Genomic DNA, 14,311 nt, shown 5'->3' with positions numbered 1-14,311 from the left:
CTGCAGTTTTACCAATGCTCTGACCTAGTCGCCCGGCCATCACAATTTGGCACTTGTCGAACTCAGTGAAATCCTTACGCTTGCCTACTTCGCCTGCTACTAACACTATCAACTATGAGGAAAAGAAACTTTCTCTTTCTGCCTGTTATAGCCCAACCGCTAACAGCTGCCATGATGAAGAGATAACCATCTTCACCTATCAGTGGTCATAATGCTGTGCCTGATGGGAATATTACAGCCACGTGGTTATTAAATACCAAAGACAAACCCACAACTTGTGAACTTTGTACCCGCCGTCTTGGACGCTGCGCAATCTGCGCTGTGCAGCAAAACAGCAGGCTATGAAAACTCTTTAGACCTGATTCCCGATTAATCACGACCATCACTGCCATCTTCATCCTCGCAGCTCCCGTCGACCAATCGCCGCTCGCTCTTCTCCTCCGCCCGACTAAACACTCCACCCTCCTCCGCGACGCGTTAAAGCCCAAAGACGTTCCTGAGCCGCTTCACTCCCTCTTCTACAACCTCCACCAGCGGTTCTGCTCCTCCTCCTGTCCTCCTGCGTGATTCAGCTTGCAAACAGTGAGTTTTTTTTCCATCAACATGCACGTACACGTTGGGACAGTCTGCACTTTTAGATAATGTGTGTATGCCTTTCTTTAAAAAAAAAAAGTGTTTCTTCAGATCATTTGTGCACAGATCGCGCTCGGGTTTGTTTTCCTCTTGTCATGTTTGTGAGGCGAAGTTTGAAAGTGAAAATCCAGATGTGGGAAAGGGCTCCGGCTTTTTCTCGAGTCGCAGCCGGCGGAAAACAGAGGAAGCAAAACGTTTGAGTGTAGGATGGAAACACTGACTCTTGCATCCCTCGTTATGGGGACATAATTTGTTATTGTCCGTTATTCTCTTGCGAATGAAGTGGAGCGCATAGGAAATACACTTACAGGAAGTAGAGTAGTTTGAATGTTATGTAATAAAGAAAAATGGGGTGGAAAAAAAATGTATCAAAGTACTGGAAGGGAATCCCGAATTCTACTATACTCGCTATTTAAATTATTTATAAATGCATGCGTCATAAAACTTCACGCGCTTAATGCACTAAAGCTCAGAGTGCCTCTGATTGCAAAGTTAGAGATGCTCTTCCCATCATTTTATCCCCACAGGCCTGCAGCTTTTATGCTCAGCACGGATTCTCATCAGTGCCATTAACTGCTATGTGATTTAGAGAGTCGTCCGTGATGCAGCGTTATTGATCAGGACGTTACAGGAAGTCTACTGGGTGTTGCTGCAGGCCTCCCGTTTAACACACAGCTGAGCAAACCTCGCACAAACAATAATAATATTCCCTCAGGTGGCGACGTGCGATTGTCTGGATTAGATCTGTGTGTTGTGACTAGAGGCTTGTTTTTTTTTTTTTTTTTTTTTTTTGTAACATCAGCATTCATGATAAACAGCTTTGGGCTGTACTTTAACAGCACGACAGGGCAAAGTAAATGGAGTTTAAGATCTGTGCTTTACGGTAGTGGACAGGGCCAGTGTTGTGTCATCGCAGGCGACGCCAGCCTCGCTGCAGGAATAATCCCACTGCCACCCAGACTTGTAATCTGGCCCCTGCGTAATCAGGCCATGCTTGCTGTGTAATCTCCAGCTGGTGCGGCTCTAAAGACTCGCTGCTGTCTAATGTTTGATTTGACTCCAATTTCCTGTAAAACTTGACGCTGTAGTGTGTTCATATAGTAGATTTACTACACTGCCTTTTTTTATGCAACAAACGCCGGGGCTATGTACAAATACACTTGGCAATAAAGTCCTTTCTGATTCCGATTTTAAAGCAACATGCCATAGTAATAAAGTGACATCATTTCACTCCGTATCAGCAGTAAAAGTATATGACAGGAGTTCAAAAAGTGGTTTGCGCATATCGTGTTGCATTAGTACCTGGATGTATGCTGATTATCTTGTTTATTTTGGCAGAGGAATGATTCGCTGATTATATATCAGGTGACAACAGGACAAAGTCCCTGCATCATGCCAATTACAGTTATGTCAAATATACTTGATTTTATCAGGCCCAGGCCCCTCTCAGTGGAACATACCAGCTGTGGGTTGGTGTCTCTCACCTGCTCTTTACATACATCAGGTCGCTGACGCCAAAAAATACCTTTGACACATCGTGTTCTCTGTGGTCGTCTGTGGTTTTGAAAAGCAGAAACACGGAAACCGTTCCCCGGCCTCCTGCACCTCCGTATTTATTCTCCTCCTTCTCTCCACACCACGCGTGTCTCAGGTCATGGTTTCCCACAAGGAGTTTGAAGCTGCAGGGAAGGCGCCGGGGCTGCAGGTGTGGCGCATCGAGAACATGGATCTCAAGCCGGTGAACAAGGCCCTGCACGGCAGCTTCTTTACCGGGGACGCCTACCTGCTGCTTTTCACCACCGCAGCGCCGTCCTACAACATTCACATGTGGCTAGGTGAGCCGTGCACGCACACACCAGTAATAGTTTGTGGCAGCATATGATTTTTATTTTTGCCCCACATTCTGTTTTAACTTCTAGTGTGAAAAAGGGAACCTCACATGTGAAAACTGCTGGTAGCCGAAATGTCAGTATCTCTAAATATCACACTACTACTAGTACTGCTGTCAAACCAACTATCACGAATTACATTTCTGAGAAATTGTCATCAACCTAAGTAGCAGAAGTGCTGCATGTTCCCTAAATCGAGATTTCACAGAATAAGTTATTATCTTAATTATGGATAATATATGTTATTATCTAAAATATTTTTTTTGTTTCTGCTTTTGGGCTTGAGCTCCACTGTTCCCATTTGAAGTCAGCCGTAGCTAGTAGGTCCTTCCTCTAAAGCTGATTCTCATATTGCGTGTGTATTCTATATACGCGACATATTTCCTTGTTTTGGTTTTGTGTGGCTGTGGTTTCGAGATCAAACCTTGCGTCCATCTATGTGTTGAAACTTCCCCGTGTGAGTCGCTGAAAATTTCAGCACTCAAATGTCATGCGAGCTTGTGACATTCCTCTCCGTTACACAGTTCTCTGTCTGTGCCGTCTCCACTCATTGTACCGCAGCCTCACTTCGGACCTTCATGGAAAAACATTTACTAGTTTGCATCCTGAATTGGAGGAAAAGTCTCTCCTCGACCTTCACTAAATTTTCAGTTGCATAACAAAAACAGAGCATGACTCACAGCTGGAATATCCCAGCAGGCCACAAGAGACACGCACTGTGTTCTTAGTCATGTAAGATGAAGGAATAGTTTTATCCATGCTGTGTGCCATCTCTCAGTGACCACAGGACACAGAGTCTCTGCTGCAGATGTGGTAAAAGTGATTTAAAGGCTCCAATACTGACTCCAAGAAGGTCGCCGCAGAGACTGAAGTGCTTCAGTTTGCTCTGTGAGAAACTACCGTCCTGGAGTATCAACAGCAGTTAAAGGATTTTGAAGTGCTTTTGGAGAACGAACGTGTGTTTTCTCTGCAGGCGCTGAGTGTTCGCAAGATGAGAGCGGAGCGGCGGCCATCTTTGCCACACAGCTGGATGACTTCCTGGGGGGCGGGCCACTGCAGTTCAGGGAGGTGCAGAACAATGAGTCCACCACGTTTCTGGGGTACTTCAAGTCAGGCATCAAGTACCAGGTGAGCTTCACCAGCAGACTGTAATAGGTGGCATCACTTTCTGAATGAAAACTGTAGCTCAGTGGTTCCCAGTCTGGGTCTCCAGACCTCCGAAAGACTCAAGAGAAAAGCTTTATGGGTAAAAAACTGGGTGAAAACTTTTGTTTTTATTTAGGTAAAGTCACCGTGAAATCAATGTCAGCTTAATTCTCCTAATGGCATTTTAATGTTTGTCATTTCCTAGAAAACGGTTTGACAATGTTCATGACTCATCCTGCACCCGGTGCGTGTGATTACTGTGTGAATACTTCTCAGAATCTCCACTCCCTCGTTCGTCCTCCTTCACCTTCCTTCACCTGCACCGCTACCAGAGTGTGTGTGCCTGGTGTCTGCCCAAACCTTTGGAGCTGATAAGTGAGAGCAGGTTAGGCTTTTCAGGAGTTAGGTGGTCTCCAAAGCTTGCAGTTTTTTACAGCAAACACATAAACATGAGGACGTTGCGGGGAAACATTTAGCATTTCGTGCTAAATCGTTCCATGTGTGCACCTTTGAAGGGAGCCCAATCAAAAGACAGATGGAGATATGTTAGAAAAAAAATAAAAAATATATTTACATATATTTTTTTCTTTTGCTTGAAAACTGTCTATCTAAAGCACTATGCTTTATGAGTTTGTTGTGGCAGTGCATCAAAAGCTGCTGGTCTTTTGGGTTCGCCTCGTGCGGCCTGTCTAGCGGGTTTCGACGTTTACTGAAAGCATGCATGTGAGGCGTTTAGGGAACACTAGTATGTACAGAAAATAGCGCCCACTCTAAACTGCATAAGTTTTTGTTGCATAACTGCACAACCCTCCACCACAAGAACGTTTTCACCCAGTGGCAAACACGGCTGCAGAATTTGTGCACCACAATACAAACAATAGCTCTCACCAAGGAAAACTTGCTTCCCTTTGTTAAAAGGAACCGGGTTGTTCACAAATGTAACACCACTATTATATACCAGCAAGTTGGAGCTGCTCCTGTAACCTGGTCTGGCTGCAAGATCCTTTGGTGAAAAGTCTGGGAACCACTGGTCTAGATTAATAATTTCATGACGAACGTGTAGTGTTGTCTGCTGCTTCTAACATGCTTTCACTCTGTAGTTTTATAGAGTGCATAACTCATAAACAGTGAGATATAACAGAGATATAATGACAAATGCACACACTGAGCCCCAATCTGTGTCAGAACTGTTTAATGATTATCTCCATCTCGTGAACTTTGCCGTGCAATTAGGCCGAGTCTGAAGTTCAGCGGAAACACCACATACTCCTTTTGCTATTTACATCTCAGGGTGTGTCTGAAGGATTGATTGACTTTAGCCGAGGCAACCAGCCGGTTCAAAGGAGGGCATTTGAAAAACGCAGGCAGAGTCACTTTAACCAGCCATCTGTTTCTTATTGCCGCCACAAAAAAACAAAAAAAAAAAACCAACCCCCATCCTGGGTTCAGCTGAACGTAATTAGACCAAATACTTGTTTACTAGCTTTGCTGGATGGTGGAAACTTCTCTGCACATGTCAGTCCTCACACTACCTCGGTGTTCTTCATAAAATGCAGTGACAGACAGAACAAAACCCAATCATCCCTTCATAGTGTTGGTAAATCCACTGTTAGGAAACAATCCTTAGAATAAACAGAGCCCTACATTGTTGCCATGGAAATTTTTTTTTTTATTGCTACTCGGCACAAAGGCTAACAGCATGAATGTGGTTTCCATTTTGTGGTCTAAATAGCCCACGGCCTCCGGATGCTAACAAGGCTCAGTGCTCTGTCTGTGGCTGCAGCGGATGAGGTACCTAGCTCTTGCAGGTCATGTTTCATTATAAGGAGGTCTGCACTTTGTTATCGTTGTCATAACCAGACAGGGGCTGGTCTCAGCCTCGAAGAGCCTTTCAAACATCCTCCATCCAAATGCTTCTCCACTTGAGAGTATTTCCATTACTCTTTTGCATGCCTTGTAAATGCTTGTTTTGTTTATTGGCTTCACTAAGGAGGGCTCGTTACGAGGCGCTCCTAACCCCCAGGTACAGCAGAACAGGCATGATCCTCCTTTTGTCCAGAAACAGGCATCATGCTAGTTCCTTCAGGTTTCTTTGTCTGTGTTAGCTGTGATTTGTGGCATACGTTAATCTCAGTATCTTACCGCACAATCCAAAGCCCTTTGTTCCTCGAGGTTTCTCAGTGCTGTGTTAGAATCCTTTCCTCCTCCCCGTTCACTGGCTTCGTGTCTCATGGCTCCACACTCCTTGTCTCCAGCCTCTCGCATTAGTGCGTTCGTGAACATACTGTATTTCCGTTTGATGAGATTTTAGGAAAGTTTTCCCCTGTATTTGACTTCATCCAGGTTATTATATTATGTTACAGAAAGGGGGCGTGGCCTCGGGTTTCCAGCACGTTGTGACCAATAACATGGACGTGAAGCGTCTGCTTCATGTCAAGGGTCGCAGGGCCATCAGAGCGACCGAGGTGACCATGTCCTGGAGCAGCTTCAACAAGGGGGACTGCTTCATCATCGACCTGGGAAAGGTAAGATGTTTTTTTTTTTTAGTTGTAGGTGTTCGCTGTGAACACATCTATGTATCTTTCACAGAGAGACAAGCATCCGTCCACACCCGCATTCACACCGCCAGACAAGTCAGAATCACCGATCAACCTAACAACCGTGCCATTCTTCGGGATGTGAGGGGCGAGCCAAAAGGCCTAGAGGAAAGAGCAAACGTGTTAGCACAGAAACGCTTCATCCTTTAGAGCCCAGCGCCTTCTCTCTTTGAGACCACAGAGCTAAACCTCTGATCTACTTTCAGTATCAAAAGTAAAATGAGTCGGTGCAGAAAATAGCCGCCGTGTGTGCTGAAAATGCACTTTGTAATGTTGCAGCTAAGGTCGTGATTATTCATATACTCTGTCGTGGTGTTTAACATTTGTAGTGCAACACATCTTAAGACCTTAATGAAGCACAACAGTCGAACATTATGAATGAATTCAGAGTGATGTAGGTTTCATCAAACATTCACACAGAACAGCAACTGAGCTACTTCGCTGGCGGCCTACCTATGCATTTTACTGATATTTGTGGTGTTTTGTGTAATAATGTCATGTACTCTACACTGTGGTTCAGTAGTTTAGACCTACAGGTTTTTGAATATATTTCTCTCCTGCAGGACATCTATCAGTGGTGTGGCAGCGAGTGCAACCGCTTCGAGCGGCTGAAGGCCTCTGAGGTCAGCATCGGCATCAGAGATAATGAGCGCAACGGCAGAGCCAAGGTGCACATGGTGGAGGAGGGGGACGAGCCGGCTGATGTCATACAGGTCAGACACGCACACAATTCCTCGTTTCAGTTCCCTTTTGAGCAAACTTTAAACGCCTTTTTAATGCCACTGAGTTAGTCAGCGTGGGAACCAGGGGACACAATGCAGTCCTGTGTGATGTGCTGCTCGTGTGCCAACTTGGTGCCAAGGCTGCATTGTAAACACTTCCTTTACAACGAGGGTGGAGGGTAAACACTGCAGAGGCCTAATGAGAGAGAGAGGGAGAGGGAGAGATTTACAGAGCGTATTTTTAATTTATGAAAGGAGGAAACAAGCTTCAGGTCGGAACCTGCAAAGCAAATCGCGTCTTTGTCTATATATAAGAAGCATCACATACATATCGTACTTAATTCATCTGCTTCTTGTCTAGGCTCTGGGGTCCAAATCCGCCATTGCTCCCAGCACCCCTGACGATGACAGGGTGGACACTTCCAACAGGAAGAAGGGTGCCCTCTACATGGTGAGAAACACAAGTGACAGTCTGCTAAAAAGAAACTTCTCTGTTTTATTCATTTCAATCAGGCTACAACAGGCAGCACTTGAATTATAGCCTGGTCATTATGAAAAAAATCTTGAGGTATAGATTTGAATCTAAGAACCAAAACACTGGGGACAACTGCTTGCATATTTGAATGATCCATTTAGTGAGTCACTGAATGTGAGTTTCTAAATCCAAATCCTCATATGCACATCATGCAGTATAGTATGGTAATTACTCAGTAAATTTATAATTTAAAACCTTAGAAATATGCATTCAACGGAGCAGTTTCAAAAATGAACCGATGCTTGATGGCGCCCCTTTGCTTTCAGATCTCTGACGCGTCTGGTTCAATGAAGGTGACATCTGTGGCTCCGTCCAGTCCCTTCAAACAGGCCGCGTTGTCTCCTGAGGAGTGCTACATCCTGGATAACGGGGTGGACGGGAACATCTTTGTATGGAAAGGTATCGGCGGCGTCGTGGTCTCAGCTGTGCAGCGGAAAGTTTGAAGTTTTTAGCGTCCCTTGCTGAAACAAACTTGTCTCATGTTATCTCCAAACAGGCCCCAAGGCCAACACAGCAGAGCGTAAAGCGGCCATGTCCGCGGGTCAGAAGTTCATCAAAGACAAGGGATATCCCAACAAGACACAGGTAAGGCTGTCATGTATTTCACAGGGCTGGCGCTGAGAGTGAAAGGAACACAAGAAGACTTCAAATCTGTGTTTGACTTTGCAGATCCAAGTTCTTCCCGCCGGAGGTGAGACCACTCTGTTTAAGCAGTTCTTCAGTGACTGGAAGGACAAGGACCAGACCACCGGCCCCAGCAAGGCCTACGCCGTCGGCCGCATAGCCAAAGTGGAGCAGGTGCCCTTTGACGCCTCCTCTCTGCACTCAAACAAAACCATGGCAGCTCAGCACGGAATGGTGGACGACGGCAAGGGCAAGGTCCAGGTATGTGTGTCGAAAAGTGAAAACAGGGATAGACACAGACGGACGCAGTGGCGGGTTGGTTAAAAAGATTGTGGTGTGGCGTTCAGGTCTGGCGTGTTGAGAAAGGCGACAGGGTGGCTGTGGATCCCTCCTCCTACGGTCACTTCTACGGCGGAGACTGTTACATCATCCTCTACAGCTACAGGCAGGGCAGCCGGGAGCAACACCTCATTTACACCTGGTGGGTAGAAAGAGAGCCACACGTACATGCACGTTGCCATAATTTGTCTGGCGCGGTACGAAGTGCAAGCTGCAGCCGATTACGTGAACACCCCATCCCACCACACCCACTTTAACACCACTTAATGAGCTAATTGTAGGAAAATAACTCACACTGCGTGTTTTTTTTTGTGTGTTACTTTGTCAGGCAGGGACTGAAGTGCACACAAGACGAACTGGCAGCTTCAGCGTTCCTCACCGTGAAGCTGGATGACTCAATGGGAGGAGCCCCAGTTCAGGTTAGAACATGACACGCAGGCCATCTTCACATCGCTTTTATATCCAGACTGTATGGTCTAGCCAGTTTATCATGGGCTAATCAAAGGAATACCAAGAATTAAGCAGTTGGATTTTTTTTATTTCTTCATTTCTCACTACGATAAATAACAAGTACTGTGGCCTCGGTTGATGCGTGAGAGGAGGTGGAGAGGAAGCTGAGGAAGCCCAGGTGTCAAAATCACCACCCTGAAACTTCTAAAATAACAATTTTTAGCTTCTTATGAATTTCTGGTGCAAGGTTGTTTTCTGGTGCATCTGACGAGATTTAAAGCCCACGGGGACAGATTAATCTGACGCTGACGATGTTTAGTTTTCCCAAACACTGTCTCTTGGTTCTGTTGTTAATTAAAGTATCTTAATTGTAACTGCTACCAAAGATTAAATACATTTGGCAAAGGGATCGGCCTTTCTTTACAGAGCTCACTGCTATAGAAATGAACTACCCAGTACAACCAGCAGAGAGCAGTGTTTCCTTAATTTTTATTGTGACCCCAAAATATCTCCATATGCAATGTACAAGAACTAGAAGATTTGCATGGGTACCATTGCAGAATTTGCATGGTGACATTCGGTCAGCAGTAATTTAGAGGCAATGACGAGGACATCAGAGTTTTGCTTTATATACAATTTTCCTAAATGGACCTTGTGTGGTTTCACACATTTCCTTCATGTCCAGGCATTCATCGTTGCTGTTTAATTCAGAATTGGTTTGCAGAGTATTGACTCTGCAAGAACATCAAGTGAGCATTAATTAATGTCAGAGTTTCACTGTAGTTACAAGATAATCTATCTGTACTCTGATATTAGTTCACCTCTATTTTATAACCAAGAGGCCTAACATAGTCCATAGTACATTGTCCAAGACAATTTATTTATTTTTTTTAATGAAAAAATCATTTTAAAATCTAGTAAAAGTTTCTCACATCCTCATAAAATCCAATTCCTCACACATAACAGACTTTTCAAATGATTAAATGAATTGTTTTTATTAAATAGAAATCATGTGTAGTGAATCTTGTAATCTTTCTGGAGAATTTTATTGAGGGATCTCACACAAATGCTCCATTTACGTCATTTCATTTTGTCATTTGTTGACAAATTGTAGTAGAACATGTTGATTTGCTCCTTTAAACCTTCATAGAGGTTCATTAACGCTCAGTGTGCTGGTACCAACTATTATCTTAGTTTAATCATTCATGCTTCACACGATGATTTGTATTCTGATTTGTTCACCATTTCTGATTACCGTGCAGTCTATACTACAGTAATCGGAGAAATGCTTTCTGGTGAATTTTATTCTTAACTTAGCTCCGCCCCTCCACAGGTGAGAGTGACTCAGGGTCAGGAGCCTCCCCACTTGATGAGTCTCTTCCAGGGCAAACCCATGATCATCCACAGCGGAGGGACGTCACGTAAAGGCGGTCAGTCCCAGGCCGGCAGCACCCGCCTCTTCCACATCCGACAGAGCTCGTCCCGCGCCACCCGGGCTGTGGAGGTGAGCCGGTTTGCGGGACGCTAAGCTAATATGTGTGTGTACAGGATGCATTTCCTCCTCTCACCTGCCTGCTGCATCCTCAGGTCGGGCCCTCTGCCTCCAACCTCAACACCAATGATGTGTTTGTGCTAAAAACCCCGAATGCCCTGTTTGTGTGGCGGGGCGTGGGTGCCAGTGACGAGGAGATGGATGCGGCTAAGCACGTGGTGGGCTTTCTGGGTGGCAGCCCCAGCCAAGTGTCAGAGGGCAAGGAGCCAGGTGAGAGAAAGGCCGGCTGATAGTAATGTTTACCAATGCTTTTGCTCAATTCTCACCTACCGTGAAAAGAAACTAGTAGACTGTTTCACTGTATTTATCTGGCAAAGTTGAGATTACATAACCTTATCTTTGATATCCAGCGAAGGAAAATGTGGTCTAATTTAAGCAGCTCTTTTTTTTCATCCTACAAAGATGTTAGAAGACAGGACAAATCATTTCAGGTCTGGTTTTAATTAGACTTGAAAAGATGATGCATCTCGTTACTCGCTGGCCCAAAGATGTTGTTGTGATTCACTTCCTGGTAGAACAAACAAAGCACTGATTAGATGGAGCAAACTATTTGTAGCTGACGGCTGTTTTCTTCTCTCCCAGCTGATTTCTGGTCCGCTCTGGGCGGCAAGAAGGATTACCAGACCTCCAAGAGTCTGCGTAACATGCTGAAACCCCCGCGTCTGTTCGGCTGCTCCAACAAAACTGGAAGACTCATTGTAAGTCACTGCATTAGTGAAGCGATCGAAGCAGGACTATTTTTTTTCTCCTATCGGGCCTTGAATGAAAAGTGATATCAGCTGTACAGTCATGATTCCACGTACCTAAACTTACACGCAGTTTTCTTTGGTGCCGTCTCTCAGGTGGAGGAAGTACCCGGAGACTTCACTCAGTCAGATCTGGCCACTGATGACGTCATGATCCTGGACACCTGGGACCAGGTAACATGAGACTTTTGAGCTTTTATGTGAATGGCGTTCTTGTGAACTGCTGTGGACTAGTGTTAGAGTGACTGTGGATGTGTGTGTCCTCTCCCTAGGTCTTCATTTGGATTGGGAACGAAGCTAATGCAGAAGAAAAGAATGGAGCTCCCAAAATAGGTTTGTCGCAATACTACTCTAAACTCTCATTAGATACGGGCTGTCAGATATCATTCTGGTTTCATAGCTGCTGGTTTTGGAAAAGTACCCTCTGTACTGCCTCTCTGTACTTTGTGGTTTTAAGTATGTAAGGTCCAAATCAAACCACTCAGTAAACAAATATTTCTTTAAGATCTGAGTCAGAACTCATTGTAACTTCTCTCAGGCTCCTTTGTCACCGTTGCCGTGCACTAAATTTATGCTGTTTAGGTGTAATGTAAGATGTAACATAATCATTGACAAGTAAGTGTATTTTTCAAGTATTTTCAGTTTCTTTCCGAGAAAACTGACACTGTGAGTTTACTTAAATCATCTTTTTCACACGGGGGCATGAATGATCATGTTTCAGGATGCCGTTATGTGGTAGGAATCTCGTCCCGAGTCGGGCTCTCCGGGCAGGCTTTGGCCGGGTTTTATGTGGCACTACCGCATATATACCGTGCCATCACTGAATGCATGACACGCCACAGACTTCATGATGACTTTCGTCAACATTGTTTAACAAATAAAATTCACGGTTTTCAGCAGAGGCCGGAAAATATGTGGTTACTGATGTTTAACCAAGTGTGACCAAGTCAGCAACTACTTCTTAAATCGGCGCCGATTAATAGTTTTTATGGTGGCAACAGAATCATATACAGTGATAAAACCACGCGAACGTTAACATATCAGTCCCGCGTTAGCTTCAGAAAACAACTGTTTTCAGCTGGAAAGGTTCTTCTGAAGCTGCATCTGCAGATTTCAACCAACTGAATTCCCCTCAGTTTCAGAAAATGTGACAATCTGACCTACTGCAATATACTTTGTCGCAACTACTACTACTACTTTGGTGTGTTCTTTGGACGAGGGCCACAGTTAAAGATATGAAGGTCTCATTCTAAGATAACGCAAACACTATGATTTATTGCTTCATGCAAAAACACACTAATGAAATGAAATGATTAACTAATGAAAGGATAATTATGGAGAATACATTCCAGGTCTTATAACCCCCACCACACATACTGTTAGCAACTAGCTGGTGTACACAGTGGAGCAATCAGTAGCTGAAAATGCTTAAAGAAAAACATGTTTCCCTCAGACGTTAGAGCTTGGATTTTCCAAGTGGTGTTGTCTTTAGTTTTAGATTAGTTTCTTACATGTTTACACTCTCTGCCTCCTGTCTCTTAACCAACCCTGTCCTCTGTCTACTCCTCGGCCTATGCAGCGAAAGAGTATGTGGACACAGACCCCTCTGGTCGCAAAGGACTGCCCATCACGACCGTCAAACAAGGCGCCGAGCCGCCCACATTCACCGGCTGGTTCCAGGCTTGGGACGCCAAGATGTGGGAAACAGATCCACTGGACAGAATCCGCGCCCGTTTTTGAACACAAGTCACCTTCCTCTCACTCCGCCTCCTTTCCTATTTAGCACTTCCTCTTGTTGTCTTCGTTCGTCTTTAAGCAGAATCCCCAAGTGCCAAAACCAATGTTATCACAATTATCAGGTAAAATGGCTGCCTCTTTGCCTTGGTCCAGTGCAGAGCACTGGACTCCATAAACAGGAATGCATCACATCAGTAGTCAAGCAACATCTTCCTGTAGCATTATCTTTAATTGGTAGAAGTAGTTTATTGATCTGCTGCATCCAATAGCTTGTTGCCTTCAATTCATCAACAGATATTCACTGTTGTCCTAATATAAGTAGGAAGCGGCTTTTTGTAGGGCAGAAAAAAACATTGTACTTTCCTTTCTGTATGTTTTTCATAATGCGCTTGTGCAGCTTGTTGGAATGGATTAATCCTTTCCCACACACACCTGTATGGCTGTGTTTAGTTATAGGTACTGTAAGGTTGTACACTTACTAGAAGTTGCATGCTGCTTTTTTTTTTATCATTTTCTGTGCTTGTGAATTTTAAACGGCGCACGGTGGTATGTCCACATATCAGTTGTCATGTTGTGTCATTAAATGACCCTGAAACTCTCACACGAATGGCTTTTAAATAAAATACTTCCAGTATTCAAAACCTGTGTTTTTTTTGTGAACATTTTCAAGTCCTAAGAGTGAAAGAATAAACCCAACGTGTACCGCACCTCCAGCGTGTTTAGAATTTGAATCAAACCTGCAGAAATAGTTCGTCAGCCAGATGTCATCTCGTTTTTCTCTCCTCTTCCTCTCGGGAAGCGAGACTGGGATCTTGTTGCAGCTTGCAGCATCTGTCAAAGTGGAAGGAAGACATGAAAGCTCAGTTCACAGCTGTGCCGTCCTTCAGGAGGTACAGACGCCGTTCTCTCAGAGGAAAAAAGAAACGGCATCGCAACCTGGAAATGTCTCATTCTTGCAGTACCAAGTTATATGCAACTTAAATGTAAGCATATAAAATTTGCAATACACTCTATGATTGTAATCCTATTTAAAAAGAAGGCTCATGTGAGTGTTTTAATAATTTACTTGTTTTTCATTACAACGTATGTGAGCTTAGAAAAGCTCTGAGGTGACAGTGGCAAGGAAAATCTCGTCTTAACAGGAAGAAACCTTGAGACGGCTGGAGATGAAGACAATTAACATACATCTCTAATATATACGCTGATCAGGCATAACATTATGTCCCAATATTGTGTTGGTCTCCCCTTTGCCTCCAAAACAGGGGAGGGGCCTACATGATCAGTTTGGGATCTAGTGAATTTGGAGGCCAGGTTTTTTTTTTTTTTTTTTTTTTAGTTGTT

At 44.3% G+C, this 14,311-nt stretch overlaps 1 protein-coding gene across 1 annotated transcript; it reads left to right on the top strand.

Annotated features, from left to right (window-relative positions):
• The first annotated feature begins 417 nt into the window (after positions 1-417).
• Positions 418-13,611, top strand: scinlb (scinderin like b). Its single transcript, XM_047589582.1, has 17 exons — positions 418-582; positions 2,285-2,468; positions 3,496-3,650; positions 6,032-6,193; positions 6,829-6,978; positions 7,349-7,438; positions 7,789-7,921; positions 8,019-8,107; positions 8,192-8,407; positions 8,494-8,627; positions 8,814-8,904; positions 10,269-10,439; positions 10,523-10,697; positions 11,070-11,185; positions 11,330-11,407; positions 11,506-11,566; positions 12,813-13,611. Exons 2-17 carry the CDS (start codon positions 2,288-2,290, stop codon positions 12,971-12,973), a joined length of 2,163 nt encoding a protein of 720 aa, XP_047445538.1. The 5' UTR covers positions 418-582; positions 2,285-2,287; the 3' UTR covers positions 12,974-13,611.
• The last annotated feature ends 700 nt before the right edge of the window (positions 13,612-14,311 follow it).

Source organism: Mugil cephalus, chromosome 7 (assembly GCF_022458985.1).
Source record: "Mugil cephalus isolate CIBA_MC_2020 chromosome 7, CIBA_Mcephalus_1.1, whole genome shotgun sequence".
NCBI lineage: Eukaryota > Metazoa > Chordata > Actinopteri > Mugiliformes > Mugilidae > Mugil > Mugil cephalus.
The sequence above is the reverse complement of the archived record's forward strand: the minus strand, read 5'-3'. Positions and strand labels throughout refer to the sequence as shown.